Source organism: Colossoma macropomum, unplaced genomic scaffold (assembly GCF_904425465.1).
Source record: "Colossoma macropomum unplaced genomic scaffold, Colossoma_macropomum, whole genome shotgun sequence".
NCBI classification, from domain to species: domain Eukaryota; kingdom Metazoa; phylum Chordata; class Actinopteri; order Characiformes; family Serrasalmidae; genus Colossoma; species Colossoma macropomum.
The window spans coordinates 29,044,569-29,062,737 of record NW_023494794.1 but is presented as its reverse complement, the minus strand read 5'-3'; the positions used below and the strand labels follow the sequence as shown (position 1 = coordinate 29,062,737).

The 18,169-nt window shown below is 36.9% G+C and overlaps 1 protein-coding gene across 4 annotated transcripts in view; it reads right to left on the bottom strand.

The window, feature by feature from the left end:
- LOC118814897 (serine/threonine-protein kinase PAK 3) overlaps window positions 1-18,169 on the bottom strand; it is a 68,126-nt gene that overhangs the window by 23,302 nt on the left and 26,655 nt on the right. For 2 of the 4 annotated variants that reach the window (XM_036580759.1, XM_036580761.1), the window contains exons 2-6: window positions 14,144-14,331; window positions 12,596-12,696; window positions 11,235-11,388; window positions 9,701-9,738; window positions 2,173-2,235 (exon numbers count right to left, since the gene is read on the bottom strand). In XM_036580759.1, coding sequence (XP_036436652.1) covers window positions 2,173-2,235; window positions 9,701-9,738; window positions 11,235-11,388; window positions 12,596-12,696; window positions 14,144-14,312 — 525 coding nt within the window. In that variant the 5' untranslated portion in view covers window positions 14,313-14,331. The remainder of the gene's footprint in view (window positions 1-2,172; window positions 2,236-9,700; window positions 9,739-11,234; window positions 11,389-12,595; window positions 12,697-14,143; window positions 14,332-18,169) is intronic. The other 2 variants (XM_036580762.1, XM_036580763.1) reach the window with 1 other exon arrangement.

The window sequence follows — 18,169 nt, the reverse complement described above, 5'->3', positions numbered from 1 at the left end:
ATCTATAAACACGGACTACAGTACACTAGCACAGCTAAAAACAGCAGCAGCCATCTATAAATCTGAATTTTGTCTGTGTTTGCAGATAAAAGTGAGTCATACAGTGTCAGAAACCACAAACACATCCAATCAAGCGAGACGATGCTAACTGGTGGAGTATTAGCTTCCACCGCTTGTTAACTACATTAGCCTTGTAGCTTCAGTGGTAGAGCTAAAGCAGGAAATTTCAGACACCAAACCCGTCTTGGCTGATCAACTGCATTTGGGAAAACATTATAAATTAGATATTTGGCTAAACTATCGCTTTAACAGTGCAGGGCTGTGAACCTGAACCCGAACCTGTACGTTCAGCTGTAACTCAAAGTATGTAAGAACAGCACTCCTGTCCCCCATCTCAGATTAATGTGAGTGTATATTTATACTATATATGCTATATATATTATACATGTATATGTGCCTAAACTATATACTATAAATCACTGCTGTCAGAACAAAACACTGTATCTCCATTTTTTTTGTTTTTCAGTTTTTGACATAATTTGAAAGTAACTGTTGCCCTTTACATTCTGTGTAAATCTCATGAAGAACAGATGAAAAGAAACGGTGCAAAATCACTTGGATAAAATTCCGGTTCCATTGACTTACATTAAAAGTAGCGCATGTTTTTCCTTCTTCTGTAAAATTACTATTTTGGAGATACGAGGTTTTGTTCCAAAAGCAGTGAAATATATATATATATATATATATATATATATATATATATATACACACATATATATGCCTGAATAGACCTCATTTATAAAATGGTGTTATGCACAGATTTTATCTGTAACAATTTACAGCATATGCAAAAGTTTAGGCACCCCGATCAAATTATATGTTTTGATAAATAAGCAGGACACACTCCTGCACCTTTTAATGCACAGTTACTGTTTATTTACATATTGAAAATCAAAATTACATAAAACATAAAATGTGGCCTTTGCAAAAGTCATGGCACATTTTATATGTTTTTGTATCACATTTGTCTGGGGGTGTTCAAACTTTTGCATACAACCATTTACACCGATCAGGCATAACATTCTGACCACCTCCTTGTTTCTACGCTCATCGTCCATTTTATCAGCTCCACTTACTATATAGGTGCACTTTGTAGTTCTACAGTTACAGACTGTAGTCCATCTGTTTCTCTGATACTTTGTTAGCCCCCTTTTACCCTGTTCTTCAGTGGTCAGGACCCCCATGGACCCTCACAGAGCAGGGACTATTTGGGTGGTGGGTCATTCTCAGCACTGCAGTAACACTGACGTGGTGGTGGTGTGTTAGTGTGTGTTGTGCTGGTCTGAGTGGATCAGACACAGCAGTGCTGCTGGAGTTTTTAAACACCTCAGTGTCACTGCTGGACTGAGAATAGTCCACCAACCAAAAACATCCAGCCAACAGCGTCCTGTGGGCAGCGTCCTGTGACCACTGATGAAGGACTAGAGGATGACCAACACAAACTGTGCAGCAGCAGATGAGCTATCGTCTCTGACTTTACATCTACAAGGTGGACCGACAAGGTAGGAGTGTCTAATAGAGTGGACAGTGAGTGGACACAGTGTTTAAAAACTCCAAGTATGCATGTGCTAGACATGTTTACGTAGGGACTTTTAAAGTATATCCACATACACTAACAGGTGGAGCTACTTTGCTAAATAATGTAACTACAAACAGTAAACTGGCTGTGCAGTAAAATAAGTGTGTTAGCATGCCAAATAGTGATCCTATAAGGAGGGAACTGCATTACAGGATCTAAAGCTGTAGTCATAATATTACTGTATTATTTTAAATTCCTCATTAAACATTCAAAACAAAACATAACTCACTCATAAATCCTTTATGAAAGCTTATGTCTACAGTGGTTGCAGCTGTATACATAAGTAATCGATGCTAATGTTTATAAAGAGGTTCTGCATGAGTTATGAATGATAACATGTATAATAAACAACAGATAATAATAAAGACTTTAAGTAGGGACATGTGCAGTATTACTGAGTACACTGGTGGGTGGAGTTTGCTGCTAAAGACTATAAGCAGTGCAGTAAAATATTGCATGTTATCTTGTGCTCCAATAGGTTCAGTGCAGTATAAAGCCAGGTAGGGCTGTAGAGATTAAAGGTGAAGTTTTACCTTGTCAAATAATGCGCTGCAGGTTCTAAGGCTGACTGGTGGCCCGGAGGACAGGAGGCGGTTCTGAATGGTAATAAAGGTCGAGAACGGAGGGATATTTAACTCAACACGCACAAACACACAGCATTCAAACACCACAAATGGACTCCCAGCAAAAAACGGGGATATCAGGAGAGGCAGTGGAGTAGAGCCCGACCGATACATCGCTCAGCCGATAAATGACCGATATTTATCTGCAGCTAAAGCATCAATATTTATAAGAAGCTTGAATTACAATATATTATACTATAATGAGCCTCTTATATAACATCAAATCACTCATTTCTGTGGAGCTGACCCATCCAGGCTCCACCCACTGACATGTTCTTTCATAGCTACTATTGCTAGGTTGGACAAGCTTTACAGAACGTTGGTAAAAATGACCATAAATGTAGAACAGACTCAGTTTATATCACAATACCTACATTTAGAGTTGGTTATTCATTCAGCCTAATGAGAAACTGTAGAACAGACTCAGTTTATATCACAATACCTACATTTAGAGTCGGTTATTCATTCAGCCTAATGAGAAACTGTAGAACAGACTGAGTTTATATCACAATACCTACATTTAGAGTCAGTTATTCATTCAACCTAATGAGAAACTGTAGAACAGACTCAGTTTATATCACAATACCTACATTTAGAGTCGGTTATTCATTCAGCCTAATGAGAAACTGTAGAACAGACTCAGTTTATATCACAATACCTACATTTAGAGTCAGTTATTCATTCAACCTAATGAGAAACTGTAGAACAGACTCAGTTTATATCACAATACCTACATTTAGAGTCAGTTATTCATTCAGCCTAATGAGAAACTGTAGAACAGACTCAGTTTATATCACAATACCTACATTTAGAGTCGGTTATTCATTCAGCCTAATGAGAAACTGTAGAACAGACTCAGTTTATATCACAATACCTACATTTAGAGTCAGTTATTCATTCAGCCTAATGAGAAACTGTAGAATAGACTCAGTTTATATCACAATACCTACATTTAGAGTCAGTTATTCATTCAGCCTAATGAGAAACTGTAGAACAGACTCAGTTTATATCACAATACCTACATTTAGAGTCAGTTATTCAATTAATGAATGGAAACGTGTAGAACAAGACTTGGATTTGTACCATATTGGCAATTTTTTGTTATTTTACTGTATATACAATAAAAACTTTAACAACGTATAACTTGAACAAAAGATTACAAACCGCTTTATTTGATGTTTTAGTCAATATTTCCAGAATTCTGTGAATATGAGGTTTTTGATAAATTATATACTGTAATTATCTCTTTACATTATATTGTCAATATTTATTCTCCTCTTTTGACACATCATGAATTCTGAATATTAATTTTATTGTTACTTTCTCAGCCATTTTAGAATCTTCTACAGCTCCGTTCATCATTCTGGACACATTTGGCTTTATATTGTGGAAAACAGTGATTCTAAACATTTGAACTGACGTGGAAATAACTGCGCTAAACATAAATTAAGTGAATACCTACATTTATGTCAGGTATTATTTATTTTTTATGTGTGTGGAAGGTCATAGATCTCTTGGGTATTTTTTGTTGTGCAGCTGAACTTTAGCACTGTGGCTAATTTACCTCGTTTCCAATCTGCCTAGTGTTGATCAGCTGTAACAACACAGTCCAGCTCAGTAATGTAGCATCTAAAACTGGAGACTCAACATTACAGAGCAAATCCAGTTTGAATTCATTAGGTTTAAAGGCATTTTTACCAGCGTTCTGTAAAGCTTCTCCAGCCTCAAAACAGTAGCTATGGAAGAACACTTTTGTGGGCGGAGCCTGGATTTATTGATTACCTACCTTTATTACAGAAATACACTGTGCTGGTAACACATACATACAAAAAAATCATGATTATGTAATAAGAACATGTAAAATGATTTCAAAACTCACATTTGGTATTAGAGGCTAGCATGAAAAAATAACAAAAACAAGCTTATTAACATAAATGAATAAAACAGCTAAGAATTCTGGGAACCTCCACCCCAGTGGTAAAAATATTTTTAGTATTTAAAGGTGCAGTGCGTAAGAGTTACTGGCATCTAGTGGTGAGGTTGCAGATTGTAACCAGCTGAATCCCCCTCCCTCACCCCTCCCTTTCCAAGCATGTAGTAGAGCCTACAGTGGCCGTCAGGTTTTCTGCCGTCGTCTGTCCCGATTTTGTTTTGCTTCTTCATGTTTTCTCTTTTTTGACGGCGAAGATTCACCCTCCCCCTTTTTCCTGTGCTAAATATTAAGTTTGGTCCTTCATTTGACAAAATTTGGGTTCTTGAACTTCGCACTCTGATTCTTCTTCTTTCTACGTCTTCCAACTGGAGCTACAGCGCCACCAAATTCAAGCTGCTGCTTCAGCGTAAAAGCGCGAATGGCGCCCTCTAGAGCCAGAGTTTGGTTTGTCCACTCTGGGCTACTGTAGAAACATGGCAGCATAACATGGCGACAACACAACGATACATAGTCAGAGGAGATTTTAAACGAATGAAAACATGGTTTTGTTTACTATATTCCATTTCTGGTAAGAGATCCCACTAAATCTCACACACTGCACCTTTAAGACTCCATTACAGTCTGTCTAATCTTTGACCATATAAAATGATATCGGCCGATATCAGTTCTCCGAATATTGAACCCCTAAAATCGGTATCGGCACTGATGACAAAATGCTCATATCGGTCAGGCCCTAGAAGAGAGGAAGGGGTAGAGCGAGACAGAGAGAGGGGAAGGGAGGTGGGGGGTCTATATCTACGAGGAGGGTGAGAGAGTGTAAATCGTGACTGAAAGAGGAGCAGCAGAGCGCAGTCCCAAAGACGCAAATGCATTTTCTACCTCTTTGGTTGCTCAGTCTTTTGAGAGGAACTGGTAAGTGGAAGCTGTTACAGTAAGCTGAATAGGTGTCACAGTCATACATGAAGATTAGAGGTGTTTCATTTGCCTTTCAAATTGACCAGGCCGAGTTTGAGCCAGACGTGGATTTGAAAGCCAAGCAGTATTTGGTCTCGTCACATTTATCACTGAGATGGCAAAGCGGTACCACAGTAGGAAAGGGGACGACGTTACGCTGCCATTACTGTCACTTTTAAAGACAATTTACCAAGATATAACAACAGACTACAAAAATATACAGCATTATCTGGATGTCTACCTTGGTATGCAACAGGCTTTTCACTACAACTCCCAAAATGCAATGCAGAAAACTGTCCACTTAAACTACAAAACTGGAAACTGTAGTTTGAGACCATAATTTTCATTCCCCTGGTATAAAAATGGAAAGCAAAAAAGTTCTGACATTACTTCGAATATATTTAACACTGGTAATTTTTGCAAATTTTGCATTCTAACAATGAAATGCATGCAGAAGTTGCTAGCACATAAGCTAACACAGCTACTTCTAAACGTGTAAGGTACAGTTAACGGCAGGCGCTTAAAGCAAAGCAGCCATTACTGTTGCTCAGCAACCAGTTTCAGTGGAGTGATACATGTATGGTGAAAAACACATGATGTCAGATTCAGAGTCATCAGATTTATTCTACACAATTGTCTACAGTTCTATATAACTCATTTTCAGATGACAATACTCCTGAGTAAAAGCAGAAACACTCTACTAGTATTCTCTCTGTACTTCTTCTTGAGTAAAAGTATAAATGTTTGTGAATGTGTTCATAATTGTACTTAAGTGTGAAAAAAAGGAAAAAAAAAACTTCTATATTATTTTCATGAACAGTTTTTATCAGGAATACTTGAATCACTGCAGAGGCCTGTCTGCAGTCACAAAGGTCTCCTTGATAGACACTGTTGTTCACGCTAAGTGCTTTTACTTAATAATACTTAAGTACACTTCAAAGCAAGTATTTATGTAATTTTACTCAAGCAGCAATATAAATACAACACTTGTTGCACTCCATAATGCTCTATAATGTTCATATGATCCACACAGTCATTCTGACAGACTGTAATACACTACAGGAAGTGTAGGGGGCGATATGGCTTCTACTGTTTCATTTAAAAAGCCTCTATAATGTTCATATGATCCACACGGTTACTCTGACAGACTGTAATACACTACAGGAACTGAGGTTTAAGACATTCTTTTAGCAGAGAATAGCAGCACTCAGGAAACATGGGCTCATTAACTTTATTAATGCTAACTTATTAATTTTAATATTGCTAACTATGCTATCATTTGATATTGTGATATATTGGAAAATTTTTATTATACTTAAAAAATTCATCAATTATAAAAATAATTATTAGTTGTAGCTCTAGTACTGATCCTAACGCTCACCTTCATCAAGTAATCTGAGAACAGTACATGATTCTGGATCAGTTTATATGTGCAGTTTCTACCCACACGTCATTCCACAGTGACTCACTGATGAGCAATGAGCAGTAATTGCACTCTAATACAGTCTTAACTACGGTGGACTCAGTGATGGTGAGTTAATTACTGAGTTCATAGTTCAAAAACCCCACTGGGCTTCCTAAGCCTGAGTCTGAATGATACTGTAATGACTCGTCAATTACTGAGTTTAACATTCACACAAAAAAGGGCTTCCTGGACCAGAGTGTCATTTCGGGGACAATATCTCACCACTGTAACCATTCCTGCACGTGAACAGTGAGTAATTTCTCATTTAACAATCTACAGTGATTACGAAGACTCGCTAAACCGCAATCAACAGCAATCAGAGCCAGCAGGCGTATTCTCTAAAGGCCAAAACACACCAAATTACACACAGCATTCTCCTCCAAATACCACCAATCTATAACACCACCATCCTCTACCAAACACCATCATTCTACAACAAACACAGACATCTTTACCAAACACCATCATCATCTACCAAACACCATCATTCTACAATAAATACCAGCATCCTCTTCCAAACACCACATTCTTTAATAAACACATCATTCTACACCAAATACCACCATCCTCTACCAAATACCACCATCCTCTACCAAACACCACCATCCTCTACCAAACACCATCGTTCTACAACAAACACAGACAATTTTACCAAACACCACCATCCTCTACCAAACACCATCATTCTACAATAAATACCAGCATCCTCTTCCAAACACCACATTCTTTAACAAACACATCATTCTACACCAAATACCGCCATCCTCTACCAAACACCACCATCCTCTACCAAACACCATCATTCTACAACAAACACAGACAATTTTACCAAACACCACCATCCTCTACCAAACACCATCATTCTACAACAAACACAGACAATTTTACCAAACACCACCATCCTCTACCAAACACCATCATTCTACAACAAATACCAGCATCCTCTTCCAAACACCACATTCTTTAACAAACACATCGTTCTACACCAAATACCACCATCCTCTACCAAACACCACCATCCTTTACCAAACACCATAATTCTACAACAAATACCAACATATTCTACCAAACACCATCATCCTCTACCAAACACCGTCATTTTACAACAAATACCAGCATCCTCTTCCAAACACCATCATTCTCTTCCAAACATCACATTCTTTAACATCATATTCTCCACCAAATACCACCATCCTCTACCAAACACCACCATCCTCTACCAAACACCATAATTCTACAACAAATACAAACATATTCTACAAAACACTACCATCCTCTTCCAAACACCACATTCTTTAACAAACACATGATTCTACACCAAACATCAATGTTCTTCACTGAACGCCATCATTCTCCACCAAACGCCATCATTCTCCACCAAACGCCATCATTCTCCACCAAACATCAATGTTCTCCACCAAACACCATCATTGTCCACTAAACACCATCACTCTCTGCAAAACACCTTCATTCTCCAACGAAATATCAACGTATTCTACCAAACACCATCATCATGGTGGAGATTCTGCTGATCAGGCATTTTCCTGCCCCTCTACAGTCCCCTATGCTCTGAACGCTGGTAAACAGCATAGAAATGTGGGTCTGAGACAGAGTTACATCATTACAAGCCTCAGGCCACAAGACAGAGACAGAGAGAGAGAGAGAGAGAGAGAGAGAGAGAGAGAGAGAGATTCTGCCCCTGATAGTGCTTTCAGAGAAACAAGCAGGCTATCAGAGGTGAACACAGGGAACAGCTCAAAAACAGCCACAAAAACTGAGCCAACCAGATCGAATCATACTATCAGTCCAATTTCAGATAAATGTAGAATAATCAACTACACTTTACAGTAACAGTATCACAAGGATGGATGGTGCACTGTACACAAATATTCAAGTAAATATCTGTTAAATTCAAAGGGGGAATTCCAATGATATTTCCAAAATTTTTAGAGTTCAGAGTGGTTTGGTGTGAAACGCTCCGTTCTAGAGAAACTTACCGAGTCAGAACTGTTCACAGTGGTGGTGATAGGAACCAGACGTCCACCTCTAAAAGCTCCCTCACAGAAAGTTACTACATGAAATGGTTATGAATTCACTGCCTGATGACTGAGACACTGTTTTATGATAGTTTTGAGAAGGTTTTGGCCTTCAACTCCGTTCATGGTGGAGGGATACATAATATGCAGGGCGCTGTGAGACAAAATAGTCCCCAAAGAAAACTTATTATTTCAGATTTTCCACTGTTTTCCATCATCAACATTCCATATAATCTCCGAAGACTCATGTAGGTTCACTGGTGGTTCTGGATAGTAAATAAAATGTCTATGTTTGTGTTGTAGTCATGGCGACCCCTGGTTCCTATCACCACCACTGTAAAGACATCTGAACCAGTTCACACCAAACCACTCTGAGTCACTCTGTTTACACCTCACACACTGAACTATGGAGAAATATGGTGGAAAAAACCTATGGAATTCCCCTCTTACTCTGGGGTAAGTCTCATCTCAAAGTTATTCAGCCTAATGAGAAACTGTAGAACAGACTCAGTTTATATCACAATACCTACATTTAGAGTCGGTTATTCATTCAGCCTAATGAGAAACTGTAGAACAGACTCGGTTTATATCACAATATCTACATTTAGAGTCAGTTATTCATTCAGCCTGATGAGAAACTGTAGAACAGACTCAGTTTATATCACAATACCTACATTTAGAGCCGGTTACTCATTCATTTTTTTAACATGGACAGATCAATTTTAACATAAAGCACTATTCAATAAAGCTGAATGTTTAATAAAATCTTTTTGTATCATGTTCAGTAAGCAAATAAAACAAATCTACATAAGTGTTAGTGTTTGTGAACGACAGTGCTGGCAGTCATGATCAGGAAAGTGGAGTTTAGAGGGTAGCATCACCGCAGGTGAGCAACTCATGAATCGCCTGATTCATAACTCATGAATCATTTGACTCATAACTCATGAATCATTTGACTCATGAACCATGAATCGTATGATTCATGGAGCTGAATCAGCAGGCTAAAGCTCAAACTGGGGTTAAAGGTCTTTAAAGCAGGACTTAGCTTACCAAAGTGTTAGCCGCTATGTATCCATGAGCCGATTTATCTGAAACACAGAAAGATCAGGTTCAGTACTGAATCAATGCAAGTTCTAAAGCAAATTTTAAAAAAGCATCACGATATATCTGAAGGTGGTGATCTGACCAAATTGATTCTGGAACGTTTGAATCAATTATAATAAGGGCTGAAACGAAAAAAGTTGACGAGTTTTGTATTGTTAGTGAGTCGTGTACTTAAAACAGAGAGTCAAGCTGAAAACAATTCAATTACTTATATATTTTTCATGTAATAATAATAAATAATATGAAAAGTATGAACAGTAATACAAACAGAAACAATGTAATGTCTGGGAAGACAAATTTTTCAAATTCAGGTTGAATGTGCTGTTATGTACATTTATTACTCACTGAAACGGAAAGAAAATCATTAGTCGATTAATTGAAAAAATAATTGATGTACTAACTGATTATAGAAGTAATTGCTATAGGGATAAAACAGTTACCATTTTCACAGTAAACTACAGTATAATCCCAGATGGTTATTATTACCATTTCAAATTTTAATTATTAATACCGTGGCTGTTTACCGTGTTTTGAAAAACTCACATTAAATACTGTCAAGCATCAACCAAAGTTAGCACCAGTCTCCCAGACGCAGGCGTGCAGGTGCAGCACATAATGCTGGTTTGTTTTGTACTCAGGAGATTCTTCTGCCTTCTAAAAGGACTGAGTCTGAAGTGTGGTCATATTTTGGTTTTTGTTAGAGTGCAGAGGGAAACCTGATTGAAGATCTGCGAAAGGGGGCAACACTTCAAATCTTATCGGTCTTCTTTTTGACCACCACCCACTACACTCGTAAAAAGAGGTTCTTCTAGGGTTCTTTAGTAAAGACAATGGTCCTATTTAGAACCATAAGTCCTATATAGAGCCATTTCATGATTAAATGGTTCTTTGCATGGTGAATTAGATCTTCAGATTGCTGGAAAATGTGTTGTATATGGTTCTACATAGCACCAAAAAGGGTTCTGTTATTGTTACGATGTCAAGCTTGGATAAAATAGAACACTTTTAGGTGCTATATAGAACCAACACACTCTCCATCAATCTGAAGCACATTCCACCATGCAAAGAACCTTTCAAGCATGAAATTATTCATTACTCATGTTTCTAAATAGAACCACTGTCTTTACTAAAGAACCCTTGAAGAACCATCTTTTATTTTAAGAGTGTATTTTATAGCGAATGTGTGCTTCTTTGTTGAAATATCCAACCATAGCGCATTTTATAGGTAGCTCTGTGTATAAAACTGCAGGTAGAATTCTTTTGAAAACACTACCAGCATTAAAACTACGAAGCTGAAGTCGGCATCTTTTTCGAATTTGCAGGCCTCACTTTTATCAATGTAAAAGTCTAAAATAAACCTGAAAAAGCCCTGTCGTTATTACTGTCTGTTTTCCTCTACGGTGAAAATAGTTCCACCAGTTCCACTTGTGTATTCATTCTAATACTAATACTGAATCCAACAGTGTGAAACGTGTCTCACCTCCAGAAGTGAAGCTCATGTATTTCTGGTTGTTCACTGTCTCTTTAGAGTCATAGAACTTCAGTACGTCTATAACTGCCTGAGGGTTCTTCTTCTGTTCCAGCTTAGTGATGTTAGAGGTCTGCAATAATCGAGCCCACTGCTCAGGAATGCCCTGCATGAGAGAGAGGGAGAGAGAGAGAAGGAAACAGAGAGAGAGAGACAGAGAGAGAGAGAGAGACAGAGAGAGAGAGAGAGAGAGGGAGTGTGAGAGATAGGAGAGGTTTTACTTATTGAAATTTAAGTATATCTTAGTGTGTTTTCTACCAAGTGTGTTCCACAAATTAGTTATTAAAAGATAAATAATATAATGTATACAATAAGTAACATAATTTCTTGATAAGCTATATGCATGAGATTTGATCACCACTTTTCAAATATGAGGCATTCTAAATATTTTATTAAAATTTCACTGTAGATATAAATTTTATTTGAATATCATTCTGGGTATTAATTGTATTAAAACATTTTTTTGGATATAAATTTGATTAGAATTTCTTTCTGGATGTCGTACAGCTTTCTCCGTTAGTTTAGCATCATCCACAGCTCTGTTCATAATTCTGCACTCATCTAACATTTTTATATTTTTCACAGCTTTGTACAATCAGTTAAAACCCAGGTAAGTGCTGTTGAGAAGTAGCCTCATAACTAAAACCTCTCAGCCTTTTCCACCCTACATTTCTCAAAAGACACTAATCATGTTTTTTTAAACCTTTTTAAATACAGTTTCATTTTTCATTAACATACAATGAGTCAATCCATTTCAATCAAAGCAATCAAAATGTAAATTCAATCAATTTTTAAGAACTGTGCTAAAACAATAAATATACAAACACTGGATTTACAGAAATAAACTTTATAATTATAAAGATAATATATCAATGATGCCTTTAAATAGACATTTTGATGCATCTAACATCAAAAGCCTAAAGGTTACGTCCACCTGTATTTCTCACAAACTGATAAAGATTAGCACACTTTCAGACCTCATAATGATTATTTCCAGAAAATATTAAGCAAAACTGATGTTCTTTAAAAAATTCATAACTAAATTTTTATTTTTATGAATGTAACTCAACAAACCGGATTTATTTGGATGACAGCAGCGATTCCAAACTTTTGACCAGCAGAATATCATTTAATAAAATAAAGAATGCACTGCATTTTACTATAAGTGGCAACAACAGAGGCACGAAAAGTAGTTAATATACAAATAAGACATAAACAAACAGTGGCTCACACACAAACACACACACACACACACACACACACACACACACACTCGTCCTGCTCTGTCGGTGTGTGTGATGGGCTGAACTCACAGTGAACTCTCCTGTAACTGCGTCGAATCCTACATGGATGGTGTGTTCAAAATCCGAGGGAAGAGAAATCTCTGGACGCTCTTTCTCTTTCTTCTTATTCGCTACACAAACACAAACATAACATGCACTGAAACCAACACAACTGATCTCAAATTCTAATTCATTACAACATTGTTCTAATTCACCTACAGCCTGGCTGGACACAACATGGACACAATTTCCAATAAAAATTCAAGCAAAAACAACAAAGTAAAGCCTGTAATCGTGCAAAATTTCAAAGCTGTACTGCAAATAGATTTTTAGTTATGAATTTTTAAAGTTTGCTCCATTATGTTCTAAATTGTATTTTGTATATTGAGTTTAGCTGCTTACAGAATGACAGAACTGAGCTGAAGTATTAAATTAATATTAAATTAAAATCTAGAATTTTAACATCAAATAAATACAGCACTAAGAATAATATTCACTCTAAATATACCAGTTTAATGTTAATAAATTTCACAAGCACTCATTTATTGGAGGGTGTACTTTTTCAAGTATCGTTCAATACATTAATCACATCTTAATATTGAGTTGTTTATCTCAAAAACTAATGTAGATAAAAGCCTAAACTTTTAAACACTATGTTCTGGACACAGTGGCATCATTTCCTGAAAATATTAAGCAAATCTGAGATGGTTAGTCAGTTGGTTGTTTAGTGATTTCACATCAAGTGACCTACATATATAAATATCTATTATAATATAAAACATTTTAACACACAATCACATTATTATTCACCAACACACTTGTTCAAGCATTAAATCTTTCATTTTTTAAATGTAATCTTTCAGTCAGTTTTCAGTTATCATGTCTTAAATATTGAGTTCAACTGCTCAATACATTTATCTAACATATATGAATTGTTTATTTCGGTTGTAAGTTGTAAATAGCTTCTTTAAACTAAAAACTAATAACTGTCAGCCTTTTGAGTCTATATTTTCCCAAAAGGCTCTAAACCTTTTTCTTTCAAACTTTTTTAATACAAACCGTTGTTCAATATTTATTACCATACAATGAGTAAATCAATTTATATCAAAACAATCAAAATTTTAAGCATCTCTTGTGCTAAAACAATAAATATAAAAACACTGGACTTCCAGAATTAAATTTTAGAATTATTTAAGTATTTGTTTTAAGAGATAATATATCAATGATGCCTGTATAACAGACATGTTCATGCATCGAACATCAACAGCCCAAAAGTTATGACTCAAAATCTGCATCTTTTTCTGTAGGCCTCGTCCACTTTCTAAGACCTCTATTTCTCACAAACTAATGAAGATCTGCACACTTTCTGCTAGACCTCATAATGACATCATTTCCAGAAAACAGTAGGCAAATCTGATATGGTCTAAAAAAAATTAAAATTTGAAGTACAGTTTTCAAATTTTGCATGGTTGCAGGAATTTAGGTGAAGTTGCTGCTTGAACTTTTCATGGAACTCCATGATGTGACCTGCCAGGTCCTCGGCATGGAATGACCCTGTGAAGTGTGTGTGCGTCTCACTCTTATCCCCTCCAGGGAAGATGGATCGTAGCCTGGCTGATTTCTTGTTTTTTTCCTCCGGAGCCATTGGAAGCGGTTTAGAACTGTGCAGGGAAGAGTCGCGGGAGCTGCTGCTCATTCTCAGCGGCGGAGCGGGCGGCTTCTCCTCAATATCAACACTATCAGACATGATTAACACTCACTACGGCCTGGGATAGAGAGAGAGAGAGAGAGAGAGAGAGAGAGAGAGAGAGAGAGAGAGATTTGAGAATTAAAACATCTTTACTGAAGCCACACTACTAAAACAACACTGCCACAACTTCAGCATGTATGCATTATGCGATTATTTGCATTTTTTAACAGCTCATAAATCAATAACCTTTGTTGGTACAAGATTAATATCTACTAACTAGAAGTCTGTGGTAAGATGAGCAATAAATATCAAAAATTTAAACATATGATGTACTTTAGTGTGGAGATATAGAGGGCCAAAATTGCTTAAATGCAAAAAAAAAAAAAATAATAAAAAATAATTAATCCAGATTTTCAGCAAGCTATGAAATAACAAACTCACATATTTGCATTTCTTCTGTTTCAGTAGTAAAATCCAAAATAAACCAAAGAATAATCCCTGAAAATTTCACAATTCCAACCTCAACAGTTAAAAAGTTATGACTTAAGATATTTTGCACTCATTTCTATATCAGCTCATTTTAAGGCTGTGCTCACGTTTTAAAGCCTCTATATCTCAGAAACTAATAAAGAATACATTTTTAAACATCATGTGTTGGGCACAGTGACACGATTTCCTGAAAATATTAAGCAAATCTGAGATGGTTAGTGAGAAAGTGTTTAGTGATATAATATCAAGTGATCTCCGTAAATAAAACACAATCACGTTTCTTATTCACTGACACACTCGTTTAAGCGCATGACTGAGGAATATAGGTGAACTTCCTATTTGTGTATGTGATGTTCACACATTGTGGAGCTCACAGCGAGTGTGAATCATGCTGCGGAAATCAATTGTAATTAACCTGTGACCTGCTGATGTAATGAATGTGTGTCGCAGTGGAAGCCTTGATAATTTTCCATTACAGTCAGCAGTGTGAGTGTAAAGTTGTGACAAAAATCTAAAATACTACTATATACAAACCATAAAATCATGATAATTAAAGGCATGTTAACAATACGCAATGTATACAGTCGTATGCGAAGGTATGAACTAACAAATTACACGTCTTGTTGATTTCTGAGTTTGAAATATTGAAAAAAAATATATAAAATGTGCCATATTGTTTGCACAGGCCACATTTTATGTTTTATTCTTTTCTCAATATGTTAAATTCAGCAAATAAACAATAATCATGCGTTCAAATTTGCAGAAGGAGGATGTGTTCACTTATTCACACTTAGAAAATCAAAAACAACATGGAATTTGACCAGGGCGCACAAACTTTTGCACAGACTTTGAAGTCTCATCATTATAAAAAAAAAAATAAAAAGGAGGAAAGTGTCTTGCTTTGTTAACATGGAAACCAGATACACCTTGAGGCTCAGGTAGCTCATATGGTCACATGACCTTCTCTCTCTCTCTCTCTCTCTCTCTCTCTCTGGTAGAGTCCTACAGTTTTTCTATGTTAGTAGCTGGACGAGTGCAGAAACAAAGGAAGTCTGAATGAAAAAGTGAGAAAGTGAAAGTGTTCCGACTCTGTTCGGGATTTTCCTGCAGCCTCACTGCCTGTTTCAGCTCCGCACGTCAACCAGAACAGGTTTTAAACCGGATACAATAAATACATAATTAGATATCAAAGACTGACTTAATGAAACTGCCATCACTGCTCAGCCTGTAAACGGAGTAATTTACTCAAACAGCTATACAGTCACTACACAGTGTGAACTGACTGTGAGCTTCCACTGCTTACATTCAATTATTTATTTACGTAAATAACACATTGATGCATTTGTTCATCGTTAACACCGACAATATCACAATAAAAATAACTTGCATGTCTTTTTCTAAAATCATAAGCAATTACTATTATTATTATAAAAATAAAATGTATAAATAATTATAAAAATAATAAATGTTTATTACTAAGTAAGTAGAAGTATTATCTGTGTCAAAGTTCACGTGTTCATAACGATTTAAGAAAATTACAATTAACTAAACAAACTAATTTGGTTAATCATGATTGATTATTTTAATCATTTGACAACCTTAGTATTATTATTACTAGCAGTATTTTTATGTCTATATAATAATATCACACACACACACACAGATTTTCTAAGCCGCTTATCCTTCTGGGTCGCCGGAGGGGAGCTGGAGCCTATCACAGCGGTCACTGGACAGAAAGCAGGAATATAAAAAAATATTAGCAAGTAATTTTTTACTAAACAAATAATTACATTAACAGTGGTACTATGTTTATTTTCATACTTGTTAATAATAATAATAATAATAATAATAAATATTTAGTACTAAATATGTAATACTAGTATTATTATCACCATATTTTTATGGCACCTTATTTATTTAATTATTTATTTATTTATTTAGTCCAATATTCCTCTAAAATGTCATTTATTTTCCTGTTACTATATTTGTAGCACTGCAGAGCTCACAGTGCAGTGGCCTGATTTTTGACCAGCAGAAGATAAATCATCAACTCTGTGTGTGTGTGTATGTGTGTGTGTGTGTGTGTGTGTGTGTATATATGTGTGTGCGTGTGTGTGTGTATATGTGTGTGTGCGTGTGTGTGTGTGTGTGTGCGTGTGTGTGTATGTGTGTGTGTGTGTGTGTGTGTGTGTGTGTGTATGTGTGTGTGTGCGTGTGTGTGTGTATATGTGTGTGTGTGTGTGTGTGTGTGTGTGTGTGCGTGTGTGTGTATATGTGTGTGTGTGTGTGTGTGTGTGTGTGTGTATGTGTGTGCGTGTGTGTGTGTATGTGTGTGTATATGTGTGTGCGTGTGTGTGTGTATATGTGTGTGTGCGTGTGTGTGTATATGTGTGTGTGTGTGTGTGCGTGTGTGTGTGTGTACTGGGGGGTATTCAGGTGTTTTCCAGCTCCACCTGCTCTGGGTGTGTCTCTAACTGTCACTTTTCAAGCCCGACCAGAAATACACCCACACTCTCTCACAGCTGCACTAGTGTGTATTCCAGCCGTTTCAATGAGTGTTTCAATGAGCTTCTGTATGAAACACCTTTTCATTTTAACAGCTTATAAATCAGAAACTCTCATCACTTTAGTGCTAATATCAGTTTGCCAGGACTGAACTGTAACAGGAGTAACAAATACCCAATACCAGATGAGTGAGGTATCAGGCCAATACCCAATACCAGATGAGTGAGGTATCAGGCCAATACCCAATACCAGATGAGTGAGGTATCAGGCCAATACCCAATACCAGATGAGTGAGGTATCAGGCCAATACCCAATACCAGACGAGCGAGGTATCAGGCCAATACCCAATACCAGATAAGTGAGGTATCAGGTCAATACCCAATACCAGATAAGCGAGGTATCAGGCCGTTACCCAATACCAGACGAGCAAGGTATCAGGCCGATACCCAATAGCAGATAAGTGAGGTATTGGGCCGATACCCAATACCAGATAAGTGAGGTATCAGGCCAATACCCCACAAACACTGAACCATCATGTGTTCATCAGACTGGGGGGATTCAGACCCCACAAACACACAAATACACACATATGTAGTGAGAACATGCGAGAAGATTCATTTTTCCATAATATGGGATCTTTATGATTCATACCTCCAGTATAAGCCTGCAGTTTAATAAGGGGTTAATAAAACCTCACAAAGTCAGTCATCACCAATGTGTCCCTCATGGATACCGTAACCACGGCAACAGCAGCCCTCCTCTCATCCACAGGTCAGCATAGTGTCAGCGCTGAAGCTAACGCTAACGCTAACGTACACCGGAACAATCAACATCTCCCACGAATCGCTTCAAGCTAAAATCCATTACGCACTTCAGCCAATCACAAGCAGCGCTGCAGCCAGAGCAGCCAATCAGGAGCA